The sequence below is a fragment of the Hyla sarda genome, chromosome 10, assembly GCF_029499605.1.
Source record: "Hyla sarda isolate aHylSar1 chromosome 10, aHylSar1.hap1, whole genome shotgun sequence".
In the NCBI taxonomy this organism is placed as follows: domain Eukaryota; kingdom Metazoa; phylum Chordata; class Amphibia; order Anura; family Hylidae; genus Hyla; species Hyla sarda.
Genome location: NC_079198.1, coordinates 41,291,147 through 41,313,942, shown reverse-complemented (window position 1 = coordinate 41,313,942; position 22,796 = coordinate 41,291,147). Strand labels below are relative to the sequence as shown.

The following is a 22,796-nucleotide window of genomic DNA, read 5'->3' as shown; positions in this document are numbered from 1 at the left end:
GTTTATGTATGTATGTATTAATGTTCCAGTATAACCTGAGACTGACATTGGTTGGAATATTAGGTCGGGATATGAGGACAAGAGCGTCATTGTTGCTTTTCCTCTCCTACAACTGTTAGGCAGTAAGACTGAGCAACGCCAGGTACTTAGCTAGTAGGTGATAAATATGTATTTGGAGCCCCACTGCTGAGACCTCAACAATCATTAGAGGTATTTTTTTCCACATTCCACAGGATAGCTGTGACACATTTCACTTTTCAGATGGCTGTGATCTTTGTTTAGTTACAGGAGATGGCACTATAGACTTATAATAGAGCTGTCTTCTGCAACTGAATGAAGATCTTGGTCATCTAAGGAGTGAAGCAGAGGGTGGGTATGAATGGAACAGGTACTAGTGGGGTACCACAGGGGGCAGTACTGGGTCCACTTCAATATGTTTATTAATGACCTTGTAGAGGTATTTCAGAGTAGAATTGTCATGGGATGTATTAAGAGAGGCATAGAGGATTGTGACAAGATTATAGTTTTGCCTCTATATAAATCACTAGTCAGACGACATATGAAGTATTGTGTCCAATTTTGGGCACCTGTATAAAAGAAGGAAAAGGCTGAACTGGAGAGGGTGCAGAGGACGACGACAAAGATAATTAATGGTATGGGAGGATTACAGTACCCAAGGTTATCGAGGTTATCAATGTTTTAGGGCATTAATGGACAGTACAGAGATCTTTCTAGGGATCTGTTTATTTCTAGGCCAATAACCATGGCAAGGGGGCATCCTCTATGTCTAGAGGAAACAAAGTTTCAACATCATCACAGACAGAGATTCTTTACTGTAAAAGCAGTGAGACTATGCAACTCTCTGCCACATGATGTTGTGATATCTGACTCAATAAAAAAATTTAAGGGGGGCCTGGATGCTTCTTTCTGGAAAAATATAATATTACAGGTTATGGATACTAGATTTATGTAGATATAACGTTGATCCATAAACTTATTCTGATTGCCATATTGGAGTCGGAAGGAATTTTTCCTCTGTTATGGGGCAATTTACATCAGCCTCATGGGGGCTTTTGCCTTCCTCTGGATCAACACAGTAGGGTTTTAGGTTGACTCTTGTTTTTTTCCAACCATACAAACTATGTTACCATCCGCTTCACCTGGATATATCTAGGCATCAATTAGGTTCGGAGCATCATGACCCCAACAAATCAAAACTTTTGACATGTCCCTGTGACATGTCGGAAGTTTTGTATAATGACAGGGACAGCAGAATCTGAGACGGATGTCCAAAACAGAGCCTGCAAAACAGATGTGAACCAAACCTTATATGCTTTAGCATCATGCCTCACATATCCTGGAAGGAAATTATTGGGTGTTTTTCACAATTCAATGAATCTTCAAATGTTGAAAGTGACTATATTTTTATGTATTTACAACTGAGTTCCAGTAATTTTCAGTAAATTGCATAAAAATTCTCAAAACATGAGCTCAGCCAAATGTAAGACAGCAGGAATAATGTTGTAGAGCTATCAATAGTGGAGATTAGTGAACAGTGGATAATAAATGATGGATTTTTCAACAGCCTATAAAGAAGTGCGATTACAAGACTCAGATCACATTAGCTAATGATTCAAATTTTACGATTTCAAGGCTATGGGCAAATAGAGTTTTAAAATAGAACATGACAAATCTAAGGATCTAGCAAATAACTGTCTGGCCCTAAATGACCCAGAAAATAACTATATCTTGTATTATTGTATGGTCAATGGCTATTTTAATAGTGAAGAAAAGATAGCCTTTGAGATCGATGAGTTAGGTCAATTAAAGACGTGGTGAATTTCTTACAGAAATGTCTGATACTGAAAAATCCATTTCATACCTAAAATTATAATTTCAGTGTACATCAACAGTGTCCATTTCATGGATATGCTAGGGGGAACCCCTGACATATATATACAACATATAACTATGATAAACACTAGGGATGAGTGAATCGAATCTGACGAATCCAAATTCTATAAGAATTTCATGAAAAATTTGATTCACAACGAATGCAATTATTGCTGCAATTCGATCACGCCAATCGCTTCATTAAACTTCATTTAGTGCTGTCCAGGCATCTAAAATTGCGGATCCACATGTGAGGACATGGGGCAAGGAATCCTGGGAAGGCGGGAACAAGGGTAGGTGGGATGACCCTGAATCACATGCAGCATGCAGCCTATCAGCAGCCAGCCACCCCTGTGATGTCACAGCCCTATATAATCAGCAGCCATCTTGCGGCCAGTCACTTCAGACTTTTATTGCAGAGTAATAGAGAGGGACAGACAGTGCTGTGTGTTGCAAAGAAAATAATTTTTTCAGCAGGGATTCCCCTCCCAGTCACATCAGCGTTCTGTTGCACTGAGAGAGGGACAGAGAGCAGTGTGTGTTGAACAGAAAAGCATTTTTACAGCAGTGATTCACCTCCCAGTCACTACAGCATTCTATTACAGAGAAGGACAGAGAGCAGTGTGTTGCATAGTGTGTTGCACAGAACAGCAGCGATTCACCTCAAGCCCAAATCCTTGAAGCACTGATAGGGAAGGGAGTGAGATTGAGAGATTGAGTGCAATTTTGGGTGTAGTACACAGCGACTGTGTGCTGCAGCACTGGTGTGTACTGCTGGTGTTGTACACAAATACTTTTTTAAGCGTACTGGAGCGTATTGTCCTCCCCTCATAGGTGCATACAACATATGTACATCTAAGTCATATACCATTTTGTTCCTGCTAAAGTCTTAAGGGCCTAGATTCTGTGAAAGGCCCGCCAAAAGTACACACCTGCTGGTGTTGCAGACAAATACTGTTTTTAGGCGTACTGGAGCGCATTGTCCTCTCCTCATAAGAGCATACCACATACCGTACGTACATCTAAGTTGTGTGCCATTTTCCTGTAAAACTCTTAAGGGCCTAGATACTGTGAAAGGCCAGCCAAAAGTACACACCTGCTGGTATTGTAGACAAATACTGTTTTAAGCGTACTGGAGCTTATCATCCTCCCTTCATAAGTGTATACCACATATGTACATCTAAATGGTGTACCATTTTGTTCCTGTTAAAGTCTTAAGGGCCTAGATACTGTGAAAGGCCAGGCAAAAATACACACCTGCTGGTGTTGTAGTGGAGTGTATTGTACTCCCCTCACAGACGCACTAAGTATATAAGGCAGAAAAGTGCCAGGACTTGCACAGAGGAGTGGCAGAGGCCTAAATTAATCAGGCAGAGGTTGCAGTAGACTAGGGGAGAGTGGCAGCAGGAGTCGCAGCGAGATGCCTGAGCTCCCGGTATCATCTAGCTGTTGTGTCTCGACCAGCAACCCATCTGCCGTCATCGATTGGTTAACACGGTCATCCACTTCATCACAAGTGACAGCTGAGACCCCCAGTCTGTGGGTTCCTCAGACACAACCCTCAGTTGACGTGGCCCGGGAGCAGTCCCTATCCTCCAATGCCTCTGTCCTATGCTGTTCCCTCCCCCACAAAGGTATATTATGCTGTGGGTTCAGCTTCACTCTTTAGTGAGGACGATCTACTAGAAGACAGTCAGCAGCTACTGCCCAGCCAAGAAGTGGAGGAGACATCCACCGCTTCCTCTCCTAGGTGGGCAAGTAGTGATGAGGATAGTGGCATGGGAGGTGGTATTGTGAGCGTTCAGGCTCCTGAAACAGACACTGTTGATGAACCTGAGGAGGACATCAGTGATGTGCAGACACAACTGGATGATGATGAAACCGATCACACTTGGGAGCCGGGTGTAGAAGGGGCTTTGTCATCATCAGGAGAGGAGGGTTGCAGGTTGCGCGTGAGGCAACAGATGAGCCAGCAAGGTGGTAGCATGGTTGGCAGTCAGCATGGTGGCAGAAATGGAAAGTCTGGAGCCAAACAAGCATGGGGTAGACCACCTGCTTTGCAGAAGCTTACCTTCCTGGGAGGTAGTGAAACAGTGGTTCCTGGAGTCAGCGGCAGTAGCAGTCAATCAGTGCGAACTGTTGGTGGGAAAATCAGCTACTCGGTGGTGTGGCAGTTTTTCATCAAGCATCCAGAGGAGGTTAACCTGGCCACATGCAAGATGTGTTGGCAGAAGGTGAAGTGTGGCCAGGGTCCCAATGTTGGCACCACGGCCCTGCATTAACATATGCAGCATCATCATAAACGGCCTGGGAGAACTGTGGCTCTGATGTGGTGGTGCAGCCTGCTGCTTCACCCAGTAACACGCCGCTCCCTGTTTCAGCCAGCCAAGGCTCCACCATCTCAGCCGAAGAGAGCTGTGTGTCATACCCATCTTTTGTCGCTCGAGATGCTCCTGCTCCTCCTACTTCGAATCAGTCATTCCGCCAGCAATCAATTGGCGAAGCCATGTCCAAGAGACAACAGTATGCGCCCACTCATACAACGGCGCAGAAACTGAATGTTCTCCTGTCCAAGTTGCTGGTGCTCCCTTTTCAAGTGGTGGACTCTGTACCTTTCAGAGAACTGATAGCTTGTGCCGAGGTGGAGAGTCCCAAGCCGTCATTTCTTTGCGAAGAAGGCAGTACCAGCCCTGCAAAATTTTGTGGAACAGAAGGTGGGCCAGTCCTTGTGCCTGTCGGTGTGTACCAAAGTGCACGGCAGCACTGACGTGTGGAGCTGTAACTACGGTCAGGGACAATACATTTCCTTTCTGGCCCACTGGGTGAATGTGGTTCCTGCACAGCCACAACAGCAACTTGGACAGGTCACGCCGCTTGGTGACCCGGTGACCCGGTGACCCGGAAAAGAAGGGGGATCGGGGTTGTCCAAGACACCCACGATCCCCCTGAAGGCATAGGAGTGAGGTTGCAGGGGTGCCACCCCTCCTATCCCTGCTATTGGTTGGTCAGCAGCGTGGTAGGGGGGTTAAAGTTTGGTTCCCCCCATTCTGCCGACCCACAGTAGTCCGGGCAGAACGGAGAAACTGACGGGAACAGGTGACGGAGGTCTCTTACCATCGGCGATCGGCGGCGGGTGGCAGCCACGGGTGCGGCTCCCTGGTGCTACGGTCCTACGGAAGCCGGTGAGTAGTTGCCTAGCAACATCTGGAGGGCTACAGTTTGGAGACCACTATGTCTCCAAACTGTAGTCCTCCAGATGTTGCAAAACTACAACTCCCAGCATGCCCAGACAGCTGTTTGATGTTTGGGCATGCTGGGATTTTTAGTTTTGCAACAGCTAGAGGGTCACAGTTTGGAGATCACTGTGCAGTGGTCTCTAAACTGTTGCCCTCTAGGTCTTGTAAAACTAAAACTCCCAGCATTCCCACACAGCAGTTTGCTGTGTGGGCATGCTGCGATTTGTAGTTTTGCAACATCTGAAGGGCCACAGTTTGGAGATCATTGTGCAGTGGTCTCTAAACTGTGGCCCTTCAGATCTTGCAAAACTACAATTCACAGCATGCCCAAACAGCAAACAGCTGTCTCGGCATGCTGGGAGTTGTAGTTGCGTACCTCCAGCTGTTGCATAACTACATCTCCCAGCACGCCCTTCGACGATTAATACATGCTGGGAGTTGTAGTTTTGCAACAGCTGGAGGCACACTAGTTGGAAAATACTGAGTTAGGTAACAGAACCTAACTGAAGGTTTTCCCACCAGTGTGCTCCAGCTGTTGCAAAAGTACAACTCCCAAGATGCACGGTCTGACAGTACATGCTGGGAGTTGTAGTTTTGAAACAGCTGGAGGTTGCCCCCCACCCATGTGAATGTACAGGCAGGTTTACAGTGAGTTTCCTGCTTCAAGTTTGAACTGCGGAAAATTTTCCGCCGCAGAGCAAACTCCTAGCGGGATACTCACAGTAAATCCCGCCCGTTTGAATGTACCCTAAAAACACTACACTACACTACACTAATGCATAAGAAAGGATAAAACACTACATATACACCCCCTTACACTGTCCCCCCCCCCCCCCCCCAATAAAAAGGAAAACATATCGTATGGCAGTGTTTCCAAAATGGAGCCTCCAGCTGTTGCAAAACAACAACTCCCAGCATTTCGAGACAGCCACTGAATGTTCAGGCATGGTGTTAGTTTAGCAACAGCTGGAGGCACCCTGTTTGGGAATCACTGGCGTAGAATACCCCTATGTCCATCCCTATGCAATCCCTAATTTGATCCTCAAATGCGCATGGTGCTCTCTCACTTCGGAGCCCTGTCGTATTTCAAGGAAACAGTTTAGGGCCACATATTGGGTACTTCCGTACTTGGAATTGCAAAATTGCACTACAAATTTTGAGGTTTCTTTTCTCCTTTTACCCCTTACGAAAAGGAAAAGTTGGGGTCTACACCAGCCTGTTAGTGTAAAAAAATTTAACATTTTACACTAACATGTTGTCTCATACTTTTTATTTTCACAAGAGGTAAATGGAAAAAAAAGACCACCAAAATTTGTAACACAATTTCTCTTGAGTACGGAAATACCCCATATGTGGACATAGAATTCTATGCGGGCGCATAACATGGCTCAGGAGTGAGAGGGCACTATGTACATTTCAGGCCTAAATTGGTGATTTGTACAGGGGTGGCTGATTTTACAGCAGTTCTGACATAAATGCAAAAATATTAATATCCAATTATGACGCCATTTTGGAAACTACACCCTTCACGGAACGTAACAAGGGGTATAGTGAGCCTTAACACCCCACAGGTGTTTGACGAATTTTCGTTAAAGGGAACCAATCATCAGATTTTACCCTATATAATGCTTGGCAAAGTGTTATATAGGGTAAAATTGTTGTCCTCACCATCCCCAGGGGACGCTCCTGCCCCCAGGGATGGTGATGATATGAAGTTATAAACTAGTCACCGCCGCCGCCGTAAGTAGTCATCTGGGCGGGAAGCTCTTCTTATCTACTCCCGTTCTTCGTCCGGGAGCGACGCCCCCTCCGCTTGATTGATGGGCAGCGTCATCGCTCTGCTCCGTCTGTTCAGTGAGCGGAACAATGACGCGGCCCATCAATCAAGTGGCGGGGGCGTCGCTGCCGGCCGAAGAACGGGAGTAGATGAGAAGAGCTCCCCGCCCAGGTGACTACTTACGGCGGCGGCGGTGACTAGTTTATAACTTCATATCTTCACCATCCCTGGGGGCAGGAGTGTTCCCCGGGGATGGTGAGGACAACAATTTTACCCTATATATAACGCTTTGCCAAGCATTATATAGGGTAAAATCTGATGATTGGTTCCCTTAAAAGTTGGATGGGAAAATGAAAAAAAAAAATGTTCACTAAAATGCTGGTGTGTTACCCAAAATTTAAAATTTTCACAAGGGAAAATAGGAAAAAAGCCCCACAAAATTTGTAACCCCATTTCTTCTGAGTACGAACATACCCCATATGTGGAGGTTAAGTGATCTGCAGGTGCACTACAATGCGATGAGAAGGAGCGCCATTGGGCTTTTGGAGAGAAAATTTGTCCGGAATTGAAGACCACTTGTGTTTACACAGCCCCCATAGTGCCAGAACAATGCCCCCCCCCCCCACATGTGACCCCATTTTTTAAACTATGCCCCTCACGTAATGTAATAAGGGGTACAGTGAGCATTTATGGTGTCTGATAGATTTTTGGAACAGTGGTCCGTGAAAATGAAAAATTTTATTTTTCATCTGAACAGTCCACTGTTCCAAAGATCTGTCAAATGTCAGTCGGGTGTAAATGCTCACCTCACCCCTTATTAAATTCTTGAAGTGTGTAGTGTCCAAAATGGGGTCACATGTGGGGGGGGGTCCACTGTTCTGGCACCACGGGGGGGCTTTGTAAATGCACATGGCCCCCGACTTCCATTCCAAACAAATTCTCTCTCCTAAAGTCCAATGACTCTCCTCCTCTTCTGAGCATTGTAGTGCGCAAGCAGAGCACTTGACGTCCACACATGTGGTATTTCCACACATGGGGTTACAAATTTTGGGGGAATTTTCTCCTATTTTGTCTTGTAAAAATATAAAATTTGGGGAAAAACCAGCATTTTAGTCAAGAAAATATTTTATTTCATTTACACATCCAACTTTAAAGGAGTACTCTGGTGCAGAGTATTCCTGCTCCTTCCTGCCCGGGCTGCAAGGCTGCAAAAAAAAATGAAAATGAACCATCTCTAATCTTCCTGGGTTCCCGCGGAGCGCCACTACAGTTGATCGGTCCTTCGGTCCATCCTCTTCATACTTCCGGGTGTAACGAAGCATCACATGGCGCTCAGCCTATCGCCGGCTGAGGCAGAACATCGCGGCTGCCGGCAATAGGCTGAACGCCATGTGACGCTTCGTTACACCCGGAAGTATGAAGAAGATGGACCGGAGGACCGATCAGCTATAGTGGTGCTCCGCGGGAACGCAGGAAGGTGAGAGATGGTTCATTTTCTTTTTTTTTGCAGCCCGGGCAGGATGGAGCAGGAGTACTCTGCACCAGAGTACTCCTTTAACAAAAAGTCATCAAACATCTGTGGGGTGTTAAGGCTCACTGTACCCCTTGTTATGTTCCTTGAGGGGTGTAGTTTCCAAAATAGTAGGCCATATGTTTTTTTGGTTTTTGTTTTGCTGTTCTGACACCATAGGGGCTTCCCAAATGCGACATGCCCCCCAAAAAACCATTTCAGTAAAATTTGCTTTCCAAAAGCCAAATGTGACTCCTTCTCTTCTGAGCATTGTAGTTCGCCCGCAGAGCATTTTACGTCCTAACATGGGGTATTTCCAAACGGTTACACATTTTGGGGGGCATTTTCTGCTCTTTAGTGAAAAAATTTTTTTTTTCACATCCGACTTTAACCCCTTAAGGACTCAGCCCATTTTGGCCTTAAGGACTCAGACAATAAAATTTTTACGTTTTCATTTTTTCCTCCTCGCCTTCAAAAAATCCTAACTCTTTTATATTTTCATCCACAGACTAGTACGAGGGCTTGTTTTTTGCGTGACCAGTTGTCCTTTGTAATGACATAACTCATTATATCATAAAATGTATGGCGCAACCAAAAAACACTATTTTTGTGGGGAAATTAAAAAGAAAAACTCAATTTTGCAAGGTTTCGTTTTCACTCTGTACAATTTATGGTAAAAATGACATGTGCTCTTTATTCTGAGGGTCAATACGATTAAAATGATACCCATTATTAAATACTTTTCTATTATTGTTGTGCTTAAAAAAAATCACAAACTTTTTAACCAAATTAGTACGTTTATAATCCCTTTATTTTGATGACCTCTAACTTTTTTGTTTTTCCGTATAAGCGGCGGTATGAGGGCTCATTTTTTGTGCCATGATCTGTATTTTTTTTGATACCACATTTGCATATAAAAAACTTTTAATACATTTTTTATAATTTTTTTTTGAATAAAATGTATTAAAAAAGTAGCAATTTTGGACTTTTTTTTTTTCGTTCACACCGTTCCCTGTACGGGATCATTAACATTTTATTTTAATAGTTCGGACATTTACGCACGCGGCAATACCAAATATGTCTATAAAATTTAATTTTTTACGCTTTTTGGGGGTAAAATAGGAAAAAAAGGGACGTTTTACTTTTTTATTGGGGGAGGGGATTTTTCACTTTTCTTTGACTTTTACATTTTTTTACATTTTTTTTTTACACTTGAATAGTCCCCATAAGGAACTATTCATAGCAATACCATGATTGCTAATACTGATCTGTTCTATGTATAGGACATAGAACAGATCAGTGTTATCGGAGATCTTCTGCTCTGGTCTGCTCGATCTCAGACCAGAGCAGGAGACGCCGGGAGCCGGAAGGAGGAAGGTGAGGGGACCTCAGTGCGGTGTTCTGAATGATCGGATCCCCGCAGCAGCGCTGCGGGCGATCCGATCATTCATTGAAATCGCGCACTGCCGCAGATGCCGGGATCTGTATTGATCCCGGCACCTGAGTGGTTAATGGCGGACGCCCGCGAGATCGCGGGCGTCGGCCATTGCCGACGGGTCCCTGGCTGCGATCAGCAGCCGGGATCAGCCTCGCATGACATGGGCATCGCTCCGATGCCCGCGGTTATGCACAGGACGTAAATGTACGTCCTGGTGCGTTAAGTACCACCGCACCAGGACGTACATTTACGTCCTGCGTCCTTAAGGGGTTAACGAAAAGTCGTCAAACACCTGTGGGCTCACTGGACCCTTGTTATGTGCATTGAGGATTGAGGCATGTAGTTTCCAAAATAGTATGCCATGTGTTTGTTTTTGCTGTTCTGATACCATAGGGACTTCCTAAATGCGACATGCCCCCCAAAAACCATTTCAGCAAAATTCACTCTCCAAAATCCCATTGTTGCTCCTTCCCTTCTGTGCCCTCTACTGTGCCCACCGAACACTTCAAATACACATATGGAGGAGAGACAAAAAGAAAAACAGGGGGCGCTCCCTTATAGTGTATATCAGAAAGGTGTGTGCCCTCAACCACACCCAAGTGATATACTGACCTTGTGGTAGTAGCTGTTGGATGGCTATAAACCAACAGCAAATTCCCCTATGGGGTAGAGGCAATATGAGCTGCCACACTCACGACTGCCACTGGCTGGACCAAGTTGGTGACCAGTATAAATGAGTGCAAGGAGAAAGGGTAAAAACGGCGGTTGGCGTAGGCGCTGCTCATGTAGCGTTTAAGAAACGAGAATGCAGACCGGCACAGGATATCAATGGATTTTATTTTGGTAGAAATGGACAACGCGTTTCAGCATACTTCTGATGCCTTCCTCAGGTCCAATAAAATAGCCCACTTACGCCGGCACCGCCAACAGACAGGATCCAACCAGCATGCTCCTACGGTACCACCAACGAAGTGGACTATTTTATTGGACCTGAGGAAGGCATCATAAGTATGACGAAACGCGTTGTCCATTTCGACCAAAATAAAATCCATTGACATCATGTGCCAGTCTGCATTCTCGTTTCCCAAACGCTACACGAGCAGCGCCTCCGCCAACCGCCGTTTTTACCCTTTCTCCTTGCACTCAAATACACATATGAGGTATTTCCTTACTCGAGAGAAATTGGGTTACAAATTTTGAGTAGCTTTGGGGGTTAACAAACTTTCTGAATGTCATTTTGAATACTTTGAGGGGTGCAGTTTCTATAATGGGGTCATTTATGGGGTATTTCTAATATGAAGGCCCTTCAAATCCACTTCAAAACTGAACTGGTCCCTGAAAAATTCCATTTTGAAAAGACATATTGTATATGTGAATCAATATATAATTTATTTGGAATGTCTATTTTCCTTACAAGCAGAGAGCTTCAAAGTAAGACATTGCTAAATTTTAAATTTTTTCATCAAATTTTGGAATTTTTTCACCAAGAAATGACGCAAATATCAATGAAAATTTACCACTAACATAAAGTAGAATATGTCACGAAAAAGCTATCTCGGAATCAGAATGAAAAGTAAAAGCTTCCTAGAGTTATTAATGCTTAAAGTGACAGTGGTCAGATGTGCAAAAAAACACTCTGGTCCTTAAAGGGGTACTTCTCCCCTAGACATCTTATCCCCTATCCAAAGTATAGGGGATAAGATGCCTGATTGCAGGGGGTCCCGCCGCTGAGGACCCCCGTGATCTTGCACGCAGCACCCCCTTACAATCAGTCCCTGGAGCACGTTCGCTCTGGGTCTGATTAATGGCGATCACGGAGGCTGGAGCAATGTGATGTCATTGTGACAGATGTCACGCCCCCTCCCATAGGCTTGGATTTAGGGGGCGGAGCGTGACGTCACACGGGGCAGAGCCGTGACGTCACAATGCTCCGGCCCCCGTGATCACCAGTAATCAGACCCGGAGCAAACGTGCTCCGGGGATTGATTGCAACGGGGTGCTGCGTGCAAGATCAAGAGGTCCCCAGCGGCAGGACCCCGCGCGATCAGGCCTCTTATACCCTATCATTTGGATAGGGGATAAGATGTCTTAGCGCGGGAGTACCCCTTTAACCCCTTAAGGACACATGACGTACTAGCGTCATAGCGGGTCGGGTCTGGCCTCTAACAACGTCCGGGACCCGTGGCTAATAGCGCACGGCATTGATCGCAGTGCCGAGCTATTAACCCTTTAGACGCAGCGTTCAAAGTTGAACGCTGCGTCTAAAGTGAAAGTATGCCGGTTAGCTCACTGGGCTGTTCGGGATAGCCGCAGCGAAGTCGCGGCATCCCGAACAGCTTACAGGACAGCAGGAGGGTCCCTACCTGCCTCCTCGCTGTCCAATCGCCGAATGACTGCTCGGTGCCTGAGATCTAGGCATGAGCAATCAAGCGGCAGAATCATCGATCACTGGTTTCCTATGAGAAACCAGTGATCAATGTAAAAGATCAGTGTGTGCAGTGTTATAGGTCCCTATGGGAGCTATAATACTGCAAAAAATAAGTGAAAAAAAGTGAAAAAAGATCATTTTAACCCCTTCCCTATTAAAAGTTTGAATCACCCCCCTTTTCCCATAAAAAAAACAGTGTAAATAAAAATAAAAATAAACATATATGGTATTGCCGCGTGCGGAAATGTCCGAATTATAAAAATATATAATTAATTAAACCGCACGGTCAATGGCGTGCTTGCATTTTTGGTCACTTTTTATGATCAATAAGTCCTATCAATGCATGATGTCCTATCAATGCAAAATGATACCGATAAAAACTTCAGATCACGGCACAAAAAATTAGCCCTCATACCGCCCCATACGCGCAAAAATAAAAAAGTTATAGGGGGTCAGAAAATGACAATTTTAAATGTATTCATTTTCCTGCATGTAGTTTTTTCCAGAAGTACGACAAAATCAAACCTATATAAGTAGGGTATCATTTTAATCGTATGGACCTACAGAATAAAGATAAGGTGTCATTTTTACCGAAAAATGTACTACGTAGAAACGGAAGCCCCCAAAAGTTACAAAACAGCGGTTTTTTTTTCAATTTTGTCTCACAATGATTTTTTTTTCGGTTTCGCCGTAGAATTTTGGGCAAAATGACTGACGTCATTACAAAGTAGAATTGGTGGTACAAAAAATAAGCCATCATATGGACTTTTAGGTGCAAAATTGAAAGAGATATGATTTTTTAAAGGCAAGGAGGAAAAAATGAAAATGCAAAAACGGAAAAACCCTCGGTCCTTAATGGGTTAACCCCTTAAGGACCCAGCCCAAATATACCTTAAGGACCCGGCCATTTTTTGAACATCTGACCACTGTCACTTCAAGCATTAATAAATCTGGGATGCTTTTACCTTTCATTCTGATTCCGAGATAGTTTTTTCATGACATATTCTACTTTATGTTAGTGGTAAAATTTTGTTGATACTTGTATCATTTCTTGGTGAAAAATTCCTAAATTTGATGAAAAAATTGAAAATGTTGCATTTTTTTTTACTTTGAAGCTCTCTGCTTATAAGGAAAATGGATATTCCAAATAAATTATATATTGATTCACATATACAACATGTCTACTTTATGACTGCAACATAAAGTTTACATGTTTTACTTTTGGAATACATCAGAGGGCTTCAAAGTTCAGCATCAATTTTCAATTTTTTCACAAAATTTTCAGTTTTTAAGTGGATTTGAAGGGCCTTCATATTAGAAATACCCCACAATTGACCCAATTATAAAAAACTGCACCCCTCAAAGTATTCAAAATGACATTCAGTAAGTGTGTTAACCCTTAAGGTGTTTCACAGGAATAGCAGCAAAGTGAAGGAGAAAATTAAAAATCTTCATTTTTTACACTCGCATGTTCTTGTAGATCCAGTTTTTGAATTTTGTGGTAATAGGAGAAAAAGCCCCCAAAATTTGTAGCCCAGTTTCTCTCGAGTAAGGAAATACCTCATATGTGTATGTCAAGTGTTCAGCGGGCACAGTAGAGGGCTCAGAAGGGAAGGAGCGACAATGGGATTTTGGAGAGTGAATTTTTCTGAAATGGTTTTTGGGGGTCATGTCACATTTAGAAAGCCCCTATGGTGCCAGGACAGCAGAAAACCCCACATGGCATACCATTTTGGAAACTACACACCTCAAGACACGTAACAAGGGGTCCAGTTAGCCTTAACACCCCACAGGTGTTTGACAAATTTTCGTTAAAATCGGATGTGTAAATGGGAAAAAAAATGTCACACTAAAGTGCAGTTTTTCCCCCAAATTAACCATTTTTGCAAAGGGTAATGGAAGAAAATTCCCCCCCAAATTTGTAACCCCATCTCTTCTGAGTATGGAAATACCCCATGTTAGAACATAAAATGCTTTGCGGGCGAACTACAATGCTCAGAAAAGAAGGAATCACATTTGGCTTTTTGAAAGCAACTTTTGCTGAAATGTTTTTTTGGGGGCATGTCGCATTTAGGAAGCCCCTGTGGTGCCAGAACAGCAAAAAATACCCACATGGCATACTATTTTGGAAACTACACCCCTCAAGGAAAGTAACAAGGGGTCCGTTAAGCCTTAACACCCCACAGGTGTTTGACGACTTTTCGCTAAAGTTGGATGTGTAAATGAAAAAAAACTATTTTTTTTACTAAAATGCAGTTTTTCCCCCTAAAGTTTACATTTTTTACAAGGGATAATAGGAGAAAATGACCCCCAAAATTTGTAACCCCATTTCTTCTGAGTATGGAAATACCCCATGTTAGGACGTAAAATGCTCTGCTGGCGAACTACAATGCTCAGAAGAGGAGGAGCGCCATTGAGCTTTTGGAAAGAGAATTCGTTTGGAATGGTAGTCAGGGGCCATGTGCGTTTACAAAGCCCCTCGTGGTGCCAGAACAGTGGACCCCCACATGTGACCCCATTTTGGAAACTACACCCCTCACAGAATTTAATAAGGGGTGCAGTGAGTATTTACACCCCACTGGTGTTTGACAGATCTTTGGAACAGTGGGCTGTGCAAATGAAAAATTGTATTTTTCATTTTAACGGACCACTGTTCCAAAAATCTGTCAGACACCTGTGGGGCATAAATTCTCATTGTACCCTTTATTACATTACATGAGGGGTGTAGTTTCCAAAATTGGGTCACATGTGTCGGGGGTCCATTGTTCTGGCACTATGGAGGCTTTGTAAACACATGTGGCCTTCAATTTCGGACAAATTTTCTCTTCAAAATCCCAATGGTGCTCCTTCTCTTCTGAGCATTGTAGTTTGCCCGCAGAGCACTTTAAATTCCCATATGGGGTATGTTCTTACTCAGAAGAGATGGGGGTTACAAATTTTTTTCCTATTTTCCCTTGTGAAAATGAAAAATTTAGGGTAACACCAGCATTTTAGTGAAAAAAAAATATTTTTTTAATTTTTCCATCCAACTTTAATGAAAATTTGTCAAACACCTGTGGGGTCTTAAGGCTCACTATACCCCTTGTCACATTCCGTGAGGGGTGTAGTTTCCAAAATGGGGTCACATGTGGGTATTTTTTTTTTTTTGCGTTTGTCAGAACCGCTGTAAAATCAGCCACCCCAGTGCAAATCGCCAATTTAGGCCTCAAATGTACATGGTGCGCTCTCATTCTTGAGCCTTGTTGTGCATCCGCAGAGCATTTTACGACCACATATGGGGTATTTTCGTACTTAGGAGAAATTGTGTTACAAATTTTGGGGTACATTTTTTCCTTTTACCGCTTGTGAAAATAAAAAGTCTGGGGCAACACCAGCATGTTAGTGTAAAATTTGTTATTTTTTTACACTAACAAGCTGGTGTAGCCCCCAACTTTTCATTTTCATGTAAAAGGAAAAAGAGACCCCCAAAATTTGTAGTGCAATTTCTCCCGATTACGGAAATACCCCATATGTGGCCCTAAACTGTTTCCTTGAAATACGACAGGGCTCCGAAGTGAGATTGCATAGGGGTCAACATAGGGGTATTCTACACCAGTGATTCCCAAACAGGGTGCCTCCAGCTGTTGCTAAACTCCCAGCATGCCTGGACAGTCAGTGGCTGTCCAGAAATGCTGGGAGTTGTTGTTTTGCAACAGCTGGAGGCTCCGTTTTGGAAACACTGCCGTACAAGACATTTTTCATTTTTATTGGGGGGACAGTGTAAGGGGGTGTATATGTTGTGTTTTACCCTTTATTATGTGTTAGTGTAGTGTAGTGTAGTGTTTTTATGGTACTTTCGCACTGTCGGGTTACGGTGAGTTTCCCGCTAGGAGTTTGCGCTGCGGCGAAATATTTGCCGCAGCCCAAACTTGAAGCAGGAAATTTACTGTAAACCTGTCCATGTGAATGTACCCTGTACATTCACATGGGGGGGGGGGGGCAAACCTCCAGCTGTTTCAAAACTACAACTCCCAGCATGTACTGGCAGACAATGCATGCTGGGAGTTGTACTTTTGCAACAGCTGGAGGCACAATGGTTGGAAAACCTTCAGTTATGTTCTGTTACCTAACTCAGTATTTTCCAACCAGTGTGCCTCCAGCTGTTGCAAAACTACAACTCCCAGCATGTACTAATCACCGAAGGGCATGCTGGGAGATGTAGTTATGCAACAGCTGGAGGTACCCAACTACAACTCCCAGCATGCCGAGACAGCTGTTTGCTGTCTGGGCATGCTGGGATTTGCAGTTTTGCAACATCTGGAGGGCTACAGTTTTTAGACCAGTGCACAGTGATCTCCAAACTGTGGACCTCCAGATGTTGCAAAACTACAACTCCCAGCATGCCCTGACAACAAACAGCAATGTGGGCATGCTAGGAGTTGTAGTTTAGCAAGATCTGGAGGGATATAGTTTAGAGACCACTGTATAGTGGTCTCATACTGTAGCCCTCCAGCTGTTGCAAAACTACATATTCCAGCATGCCCAAACAGCTGTCTGGGCATGCTGGGAGTTGTAGTTTTGCAACATCTGGAGGGCTACAGTTTAGAGACCACAGTCTCAGACTGTAGCCCTCCAGATCAACTTACCGGCTTCCGTAGGATCCAGGGAGCCGTCCTCTTCTGACACACCTCTTCTGCCGATCACCGCCGCCGCAGCCTCCGGATCGCTAAGTGGACGTCGGCGCCCGGTCCCATTCGGTTCCCCGTTCTGCCCCGCCTATTGTGGGTGGGAAGGACGGAGAAAACGAAAGTTAACCCCCCCGCCCCTGGTCTGCTTTTGGTTGTCGCCTCTGATGATCAATAGCAGACCAATAGCAGGGATAGGAGGGGTGGTACCCCTGCCTCCTCACTCCTATGCCTACAGGGGGATTGTGGGTGTCTTAGACAACCGCAATCCCCCTTATATTCCGGGGCACCGGGTCACCATAGACCCGTATGACCTGGAATCGGCGCAGATCGCCGACGGGGGGTGGTTGGGGGGTTTGTTTGTGGTCTGATGACCCCCCTGGGCATATGCGCGGGGACAGAAATTTCCACGGGCGTATGGATACGCCCTGGGTCCTTAAGTACCAGGACATCAAGGCGTATCCATACGCCCTGGGTCCTTAAGTGGTTAAAGGGGTACTCCGGTGGAAAACCTTTTTCTTTTTTTTTTATCAACTGGTGCCAGAAAGTTAAACAGATTTGTAAATTACATCTATTAAAAAATCTTAATCCTTCCAGTACTTATTAGCTACTGAATACTATAGAGGAAATTCTTTTCTCTTTGGAATGCAGAGCTCTCTGCTGACATCATGACCACAGTGCTTTCACACGCAGGTCAGCCTCCAAACCTCACAGCACACACGGGTGCCACCTGGTAGCCCCCTGTGTCTGCTCATAGTAGAATACACAGCGTGTAACTGTGCGGCAGATTTTGTGCAGCATTAAATATGCTGTGTATACCCTACGTATGATCCTACTCTTATTTGGATTGTTTCTTCAGCATGTGCCTGGATTTTCTGTATGCCTCACGGAGATAAGTAAAGCAGCCACCAATATTTATTACATAAATCTGAGGTGTGAGAATACATCCTAAGTTTTACACACACAATTTTTCAAAGAGCAGACTTTTAGAAAGGTAGAAAAAAATATTTTCATTTCATCATGGAAGTATCTTTCATGAGCAGGAGTTATTTTATATTGTCTTAATAGATAAAATCCATACAATGCTCAACATTTAGATGTAACTACAAAATTATGATGCTGTTTCCATTAAACTATATTTTTTATCTAATTTTAAATTTCCCAGTGGTCAAGCATGCACGCTGCTACATTCACTCAGGGGATAATTGAGCCTCATGAACAGTGGAAGTCCTAACAGTTAGACCACCACAAATCACCTACTTAATTTCTGTCTTGTGTATAATGGGTAACTTGGTGTTGACAACTGGGTGTTACCAATGACCTTATTAAAGGGATGTGTCTCTTCTCCGTTTGATCCTGTCAGCACTGATTAGCCAGCGTCAGTGTATGCATGGACCCCCCCCCCCCCCCCCCCCCCAACTCGTAATACCCAGTTGTCAATTTATTTAGAAATGTCCTGGATAAATAACAAAGGAAAAGCACAATGCAGAATTTTAACATAAGATGCTCCAGCATTATAAGTTTTAACTAAAAAGATATGTTGTTAGAAGGGTTGTCCCACCAAGACTTATCCCCAATCCACAAGATAATGGAGTGCAACAACTGGGACCACCACTAATCATTACAAAAGGGGTCCCAAGTGCCCGCTTGAATGGAACCACAATCTAGTATGCCCACTGCTTCTCTATTTAAATGCTATGGGACTGCCAAAGATAGTCATGTACAGTGCTTGTCTTTCTTCGGCAGTGCCATAGACAATAAATAGAGTGGCAGTCCACATACATGGCTGCTGCTCCATTGAGACAAGAACTTTGGGTGCCCCGTTTATAACATTGCGGGATGTCCCAGCATGCAAGTGAGTGACAAGTCTTAATGGTGGCCAACTCCTTTATATAAGTGTTGATTCAAAGAAACTGCCATTTAAGAAGTATCATGCCCGAAAACGTATCCCCTATCTGAAGGGAATGGAGCGTGTCCGTTTCGTGGAACGGAGCATGTTGACCCTCGCACAAAGCGGCGGCCAAATCACCTGCTCCATATATCTCTATGGGAGAGTCGAACATAGCCGAATGGCATTCCCATAGAAATATGTAAAGAGGGCATGTCTGCTGCCACTTCATGCGGGGGGTCGACACAACCTGTTCCCGGAGAGAGCCTGGGTCCCGTACAGGAGATTGCGGGGGGGGGGGGGGGGGGGGGCGGGGGTCCCAGCGGTCGGGCTTCCTGCAATCTAAAACTCCTGTGGATAGGGGATACGTTTTTCGGATACATCTCCTTTAATGACTATTGCACTCCTGTGGATAGGGGATACGTTTTTTTGGATATATCGCCTTTAATGACTATTGCTAGTAAGAAAGGGATACAAACAGAATGGGGATATGTACATAAATGTGCTATATTATTTTTTAAACAGAACAAGTGAAAATACAGGGCCTCACCAAATACAATGCTGACATGTTCTGACTCTATCAAGATGCTAAAGGAAAAAAAGAAGATAACTGAAATTCCATCTTAGATTATATGCGGAGCAATAAGATTCCAATGTGTAATGTCCTGTGACAGTAAATGAATAGTAAAACATACCATGTTAATAACGGCATTATGGAGGCTCCACAAGCATCTATTGTTTAGCAAACTTGTAAAGAAAGGGGTAGGAAGGCTTATTTGGATGGTATGACGACAGAGAGGTTATAAGGTCGGGACTATGCTTTGTAAAATATGGGAAGATCCATTTGGGGTTTCCTGGTTAGAATGAGCAAATGTCAATGTCAAACAATCTACATAGTGTGCATGCACTAAAAGGCCATGGAGTAGAAATTAGGAGGGGCAGGGTGTACATCATCACCACCACAACTAAAATAGTCTCAGTTACATTCATACCCAGCATCACAAAGTGCCATACACACCCACTGAGTGCAATGCATGCTACTCTGTCACCAGACTATTCTCCAGACATATATGACATTCAACAAGCCAGCACTAATGCACATGTACAGCCGAGGAGCTTTAATTGTTTAGAATGAGACCTTTGAAGCTTTTACTAAATAAGGGAAATGTTCATGTCTCGTTTCGCACCATATTTTCCACTTAAGCTCCAGTATCAACTCAGGCTCTCTACACAAATTCTATGCAAATACTAATGTATGAGTATCCAGAAAAAAGTTCTACTTATAGGGAGAAGACTTTTCCTTTAAGGGAAAATCCTTTTTTTAAGCTTGTTGTGGCAATGATAAAGTGATCATATCACTAGCTTCTCCTCAGTAATGGATGGTATCATCAGAGCTGCCCATCGACACTAAAATATTCTGGATGAAAACCAACATTGTATCGAATAAATCCCTCCATTACTTGCAACATTAGTTGTCTGTATATTAGTATACATTTTTGCAGATCATTTTACTTTATGGTTTGATAACTTCACTCATTTGTTTATTTGCATGAAGTGCTTCTCTATGCTGCTTACCATACTACAGACCTCACCCAGTGCTGCACACTACCACTCATGTAATAGACATCACTAATGTAAACACTGCAACAATTTTCCAGGGTTATGTCTGAATGATAAATTTATTGCTGTACATTTTATTTGTGTACAGATTCATTTTTAATCTGCCAGTCACACATTAAGCATTACAAAGTTTCCCACCATAATAAAAGTCAGTGTTCTCTTCATGATCATAGGTAAACAGAGTCATACAGACTGGCAATAACAATATATTCAGATATACTGTACATCCCTGCTCTAACAGGCACACATGCATTTCAATACAGGACAGACAGTAAATACAACAATAATTCATCCATACAGAAGATATAAATATAGTACAGCTAGTGACGCCCTTACATGCCATTACCAAATGTGCTACATTTACCTTTCCAGCAGAGCAGGCACAGGGAGAGCAGGATCAGTATATCCATGGTCCTGTATGTACAGTACACAGCAGCCTGCAGAAGCTGAAGAAACACTGAGAGCAGGGACAGACTGACGTAAGGTGGGAGAGGGAGGGAGGGGAGAGGGTGTGAGAAGAAGGAGGGAGGGGGCGGACATATAACACAGACCCCACTAGATAGCAGCAGGAAGGACTTTTGCTGCTCAGGACTCCAGGTGATGGTCAGGATATGGTGCAGCAAGAGAAGGAATGACTTATATATATACTGACTTATATATAGTATATTTTCTTAGCAAAGTAAATACATCACAGAGACAACTGTGATGTGAACATACACAATAGTTTATCAATGAATTTAGATTTTTTTTATAATACAAAAGAAACACTTAGCGTCTCAGATCCTTTACCAACACGATTCATTATTTCAGGAGCATGTTTACACTTTACAAATAAAGCTGAATTCCACAGGGGCAAAAACTTTTAATAACATATCAACAAGATTCCTATTGGACACATTGAGTGACTGGGCATCCACTTGATGAAGGCGGTTCAATGAGGATAAATGTAAAGTTGAGCTTCTGGGTACTAAAAACTTGCATGCATCATATGTTCTAGGGCAGTGGTTCTTAAAGGGGTACTCCGGTGAAAAACTTTTTTTTTTTTAAATCAACTGGTGCCAGAAAGTTAAACAGATTTGTAAATGAATAAATATAAAGTGCTGGCGCTTAATAAAATGACAGAATGTAAAAGGTGTTAAATAAATTGTATTTATTGAATATAAAATATAAAGTGCAGTGTATCTCTTACAATAGATCTGTCTGATGTAATCTCAGTTCCGCAGATGATCTGTAAAAGATGCAAATGTGTGGTTAATATGATTGGTAAAAAATGTATGGAAGAAAGATGGAGATCAAAAAAATTAAAAATTAAAATAAGTACTGTATCACCCACCTAGAAAGTGCTGGGTGCTGTGATTATATCTGTGGATTTCATTTAAGTTTCCTGCAAGCTGAGGGAGTTGACTGGTATCAATGAGTCAGGTTGTGTCAATTATCCACTTTACTTCTGATTTGAAGTGTTGGAGAGGAGATGAACTTGACTACTAAAAAGATATAACAATGTAGTAATATTCAGGTTGTGATAAAGGGTATTCAATATAGGTAATTTGATACTGATATTGTGGTTACAATATATAACCTGAGATGTCTACCTAATATTGCAGAATGAAAAACTATATATATTAAGTTCCACTTGAGACGGTTGTTAGATAATGATGAATGAAGCTTTCAAAAAGAAGGAAAAAAACGAAATTTGTTTCCTGTACTGGAAAAGGTGGTCCTGTTTTGGCAACAGTAACTAAAATATATATATATATATATATATTCCGCTGATATACATTTATCAGCAATGCTCGCGGTTATGCGTAGGATGTAAATGTACATCCTGGTGCGTTAAGTACCAGCTCACCAGGACGTACATTTACGTCCTGCATTGTTAAGGGGTTAAAATTTTATAGAAAAAACGGCCACTAGGTGGCTCTGTTCTGTTCCCTGCCACAATTAATAAAGTGAGTTTGGTCTCTTCCTGACCTGGCATTTGATCAAACTCAGGAAATATTTCTCTGCACTGAGCTTGATTGACAGCCGTACAGACTAAACACTGCACAGACTAAAAACTGCAAGGAGCCTCACTGAAAGCTGTAAAGAGCCTCACTGAAAGCTGCAAAGAGCCTCATTAAAAGCTGTAAAGAGCCTCACTGAAAGCTGCAAAGAGCCTTATTGAAACATGCATAGAGCCTCACTGAAAGATGCACAGTGCTTGAGGTCTTCTGTTCATCACAGCCCTGCAATGATATGAGGGCAAAAGTGGTCCCCCAGCAGGCTTCAGGGATGTAATGCCTGCTGGGAAACACCCACTTTCTCCTGCTTGGAGATTGCACTATGTGAGCAAGACTAAATGT

At 43.3% G+C, this 22,796-nt stretch overlaps 1 protein-coding gene across 1 annotated transcript in view; it reads right to left on the bottom strand.

The window, feature by feature from the left end:
- The window catches only part of MCAM (melanoma cell adhesion molecule), a 172,360-nt gene extending 151,423 nt beyond the window's left edge, over window positions 1-20,937 (bottom strand). The window contains exon 1 of the mRNA XM_056542357.1: window positions 20,819-20,937. Within this exon, the coding sequence (XP_056398332.1) occupies window positions 20,819-20,864 (46 nt within the window). The 5' untranslated portion in view covers window positions 20,865-20,937. The remainder of the gene's footprint in view (window positions 1-20,818) is intronic.
- Window positions 20,938-22,796: the final 1,859 nt, after the last annotated feature.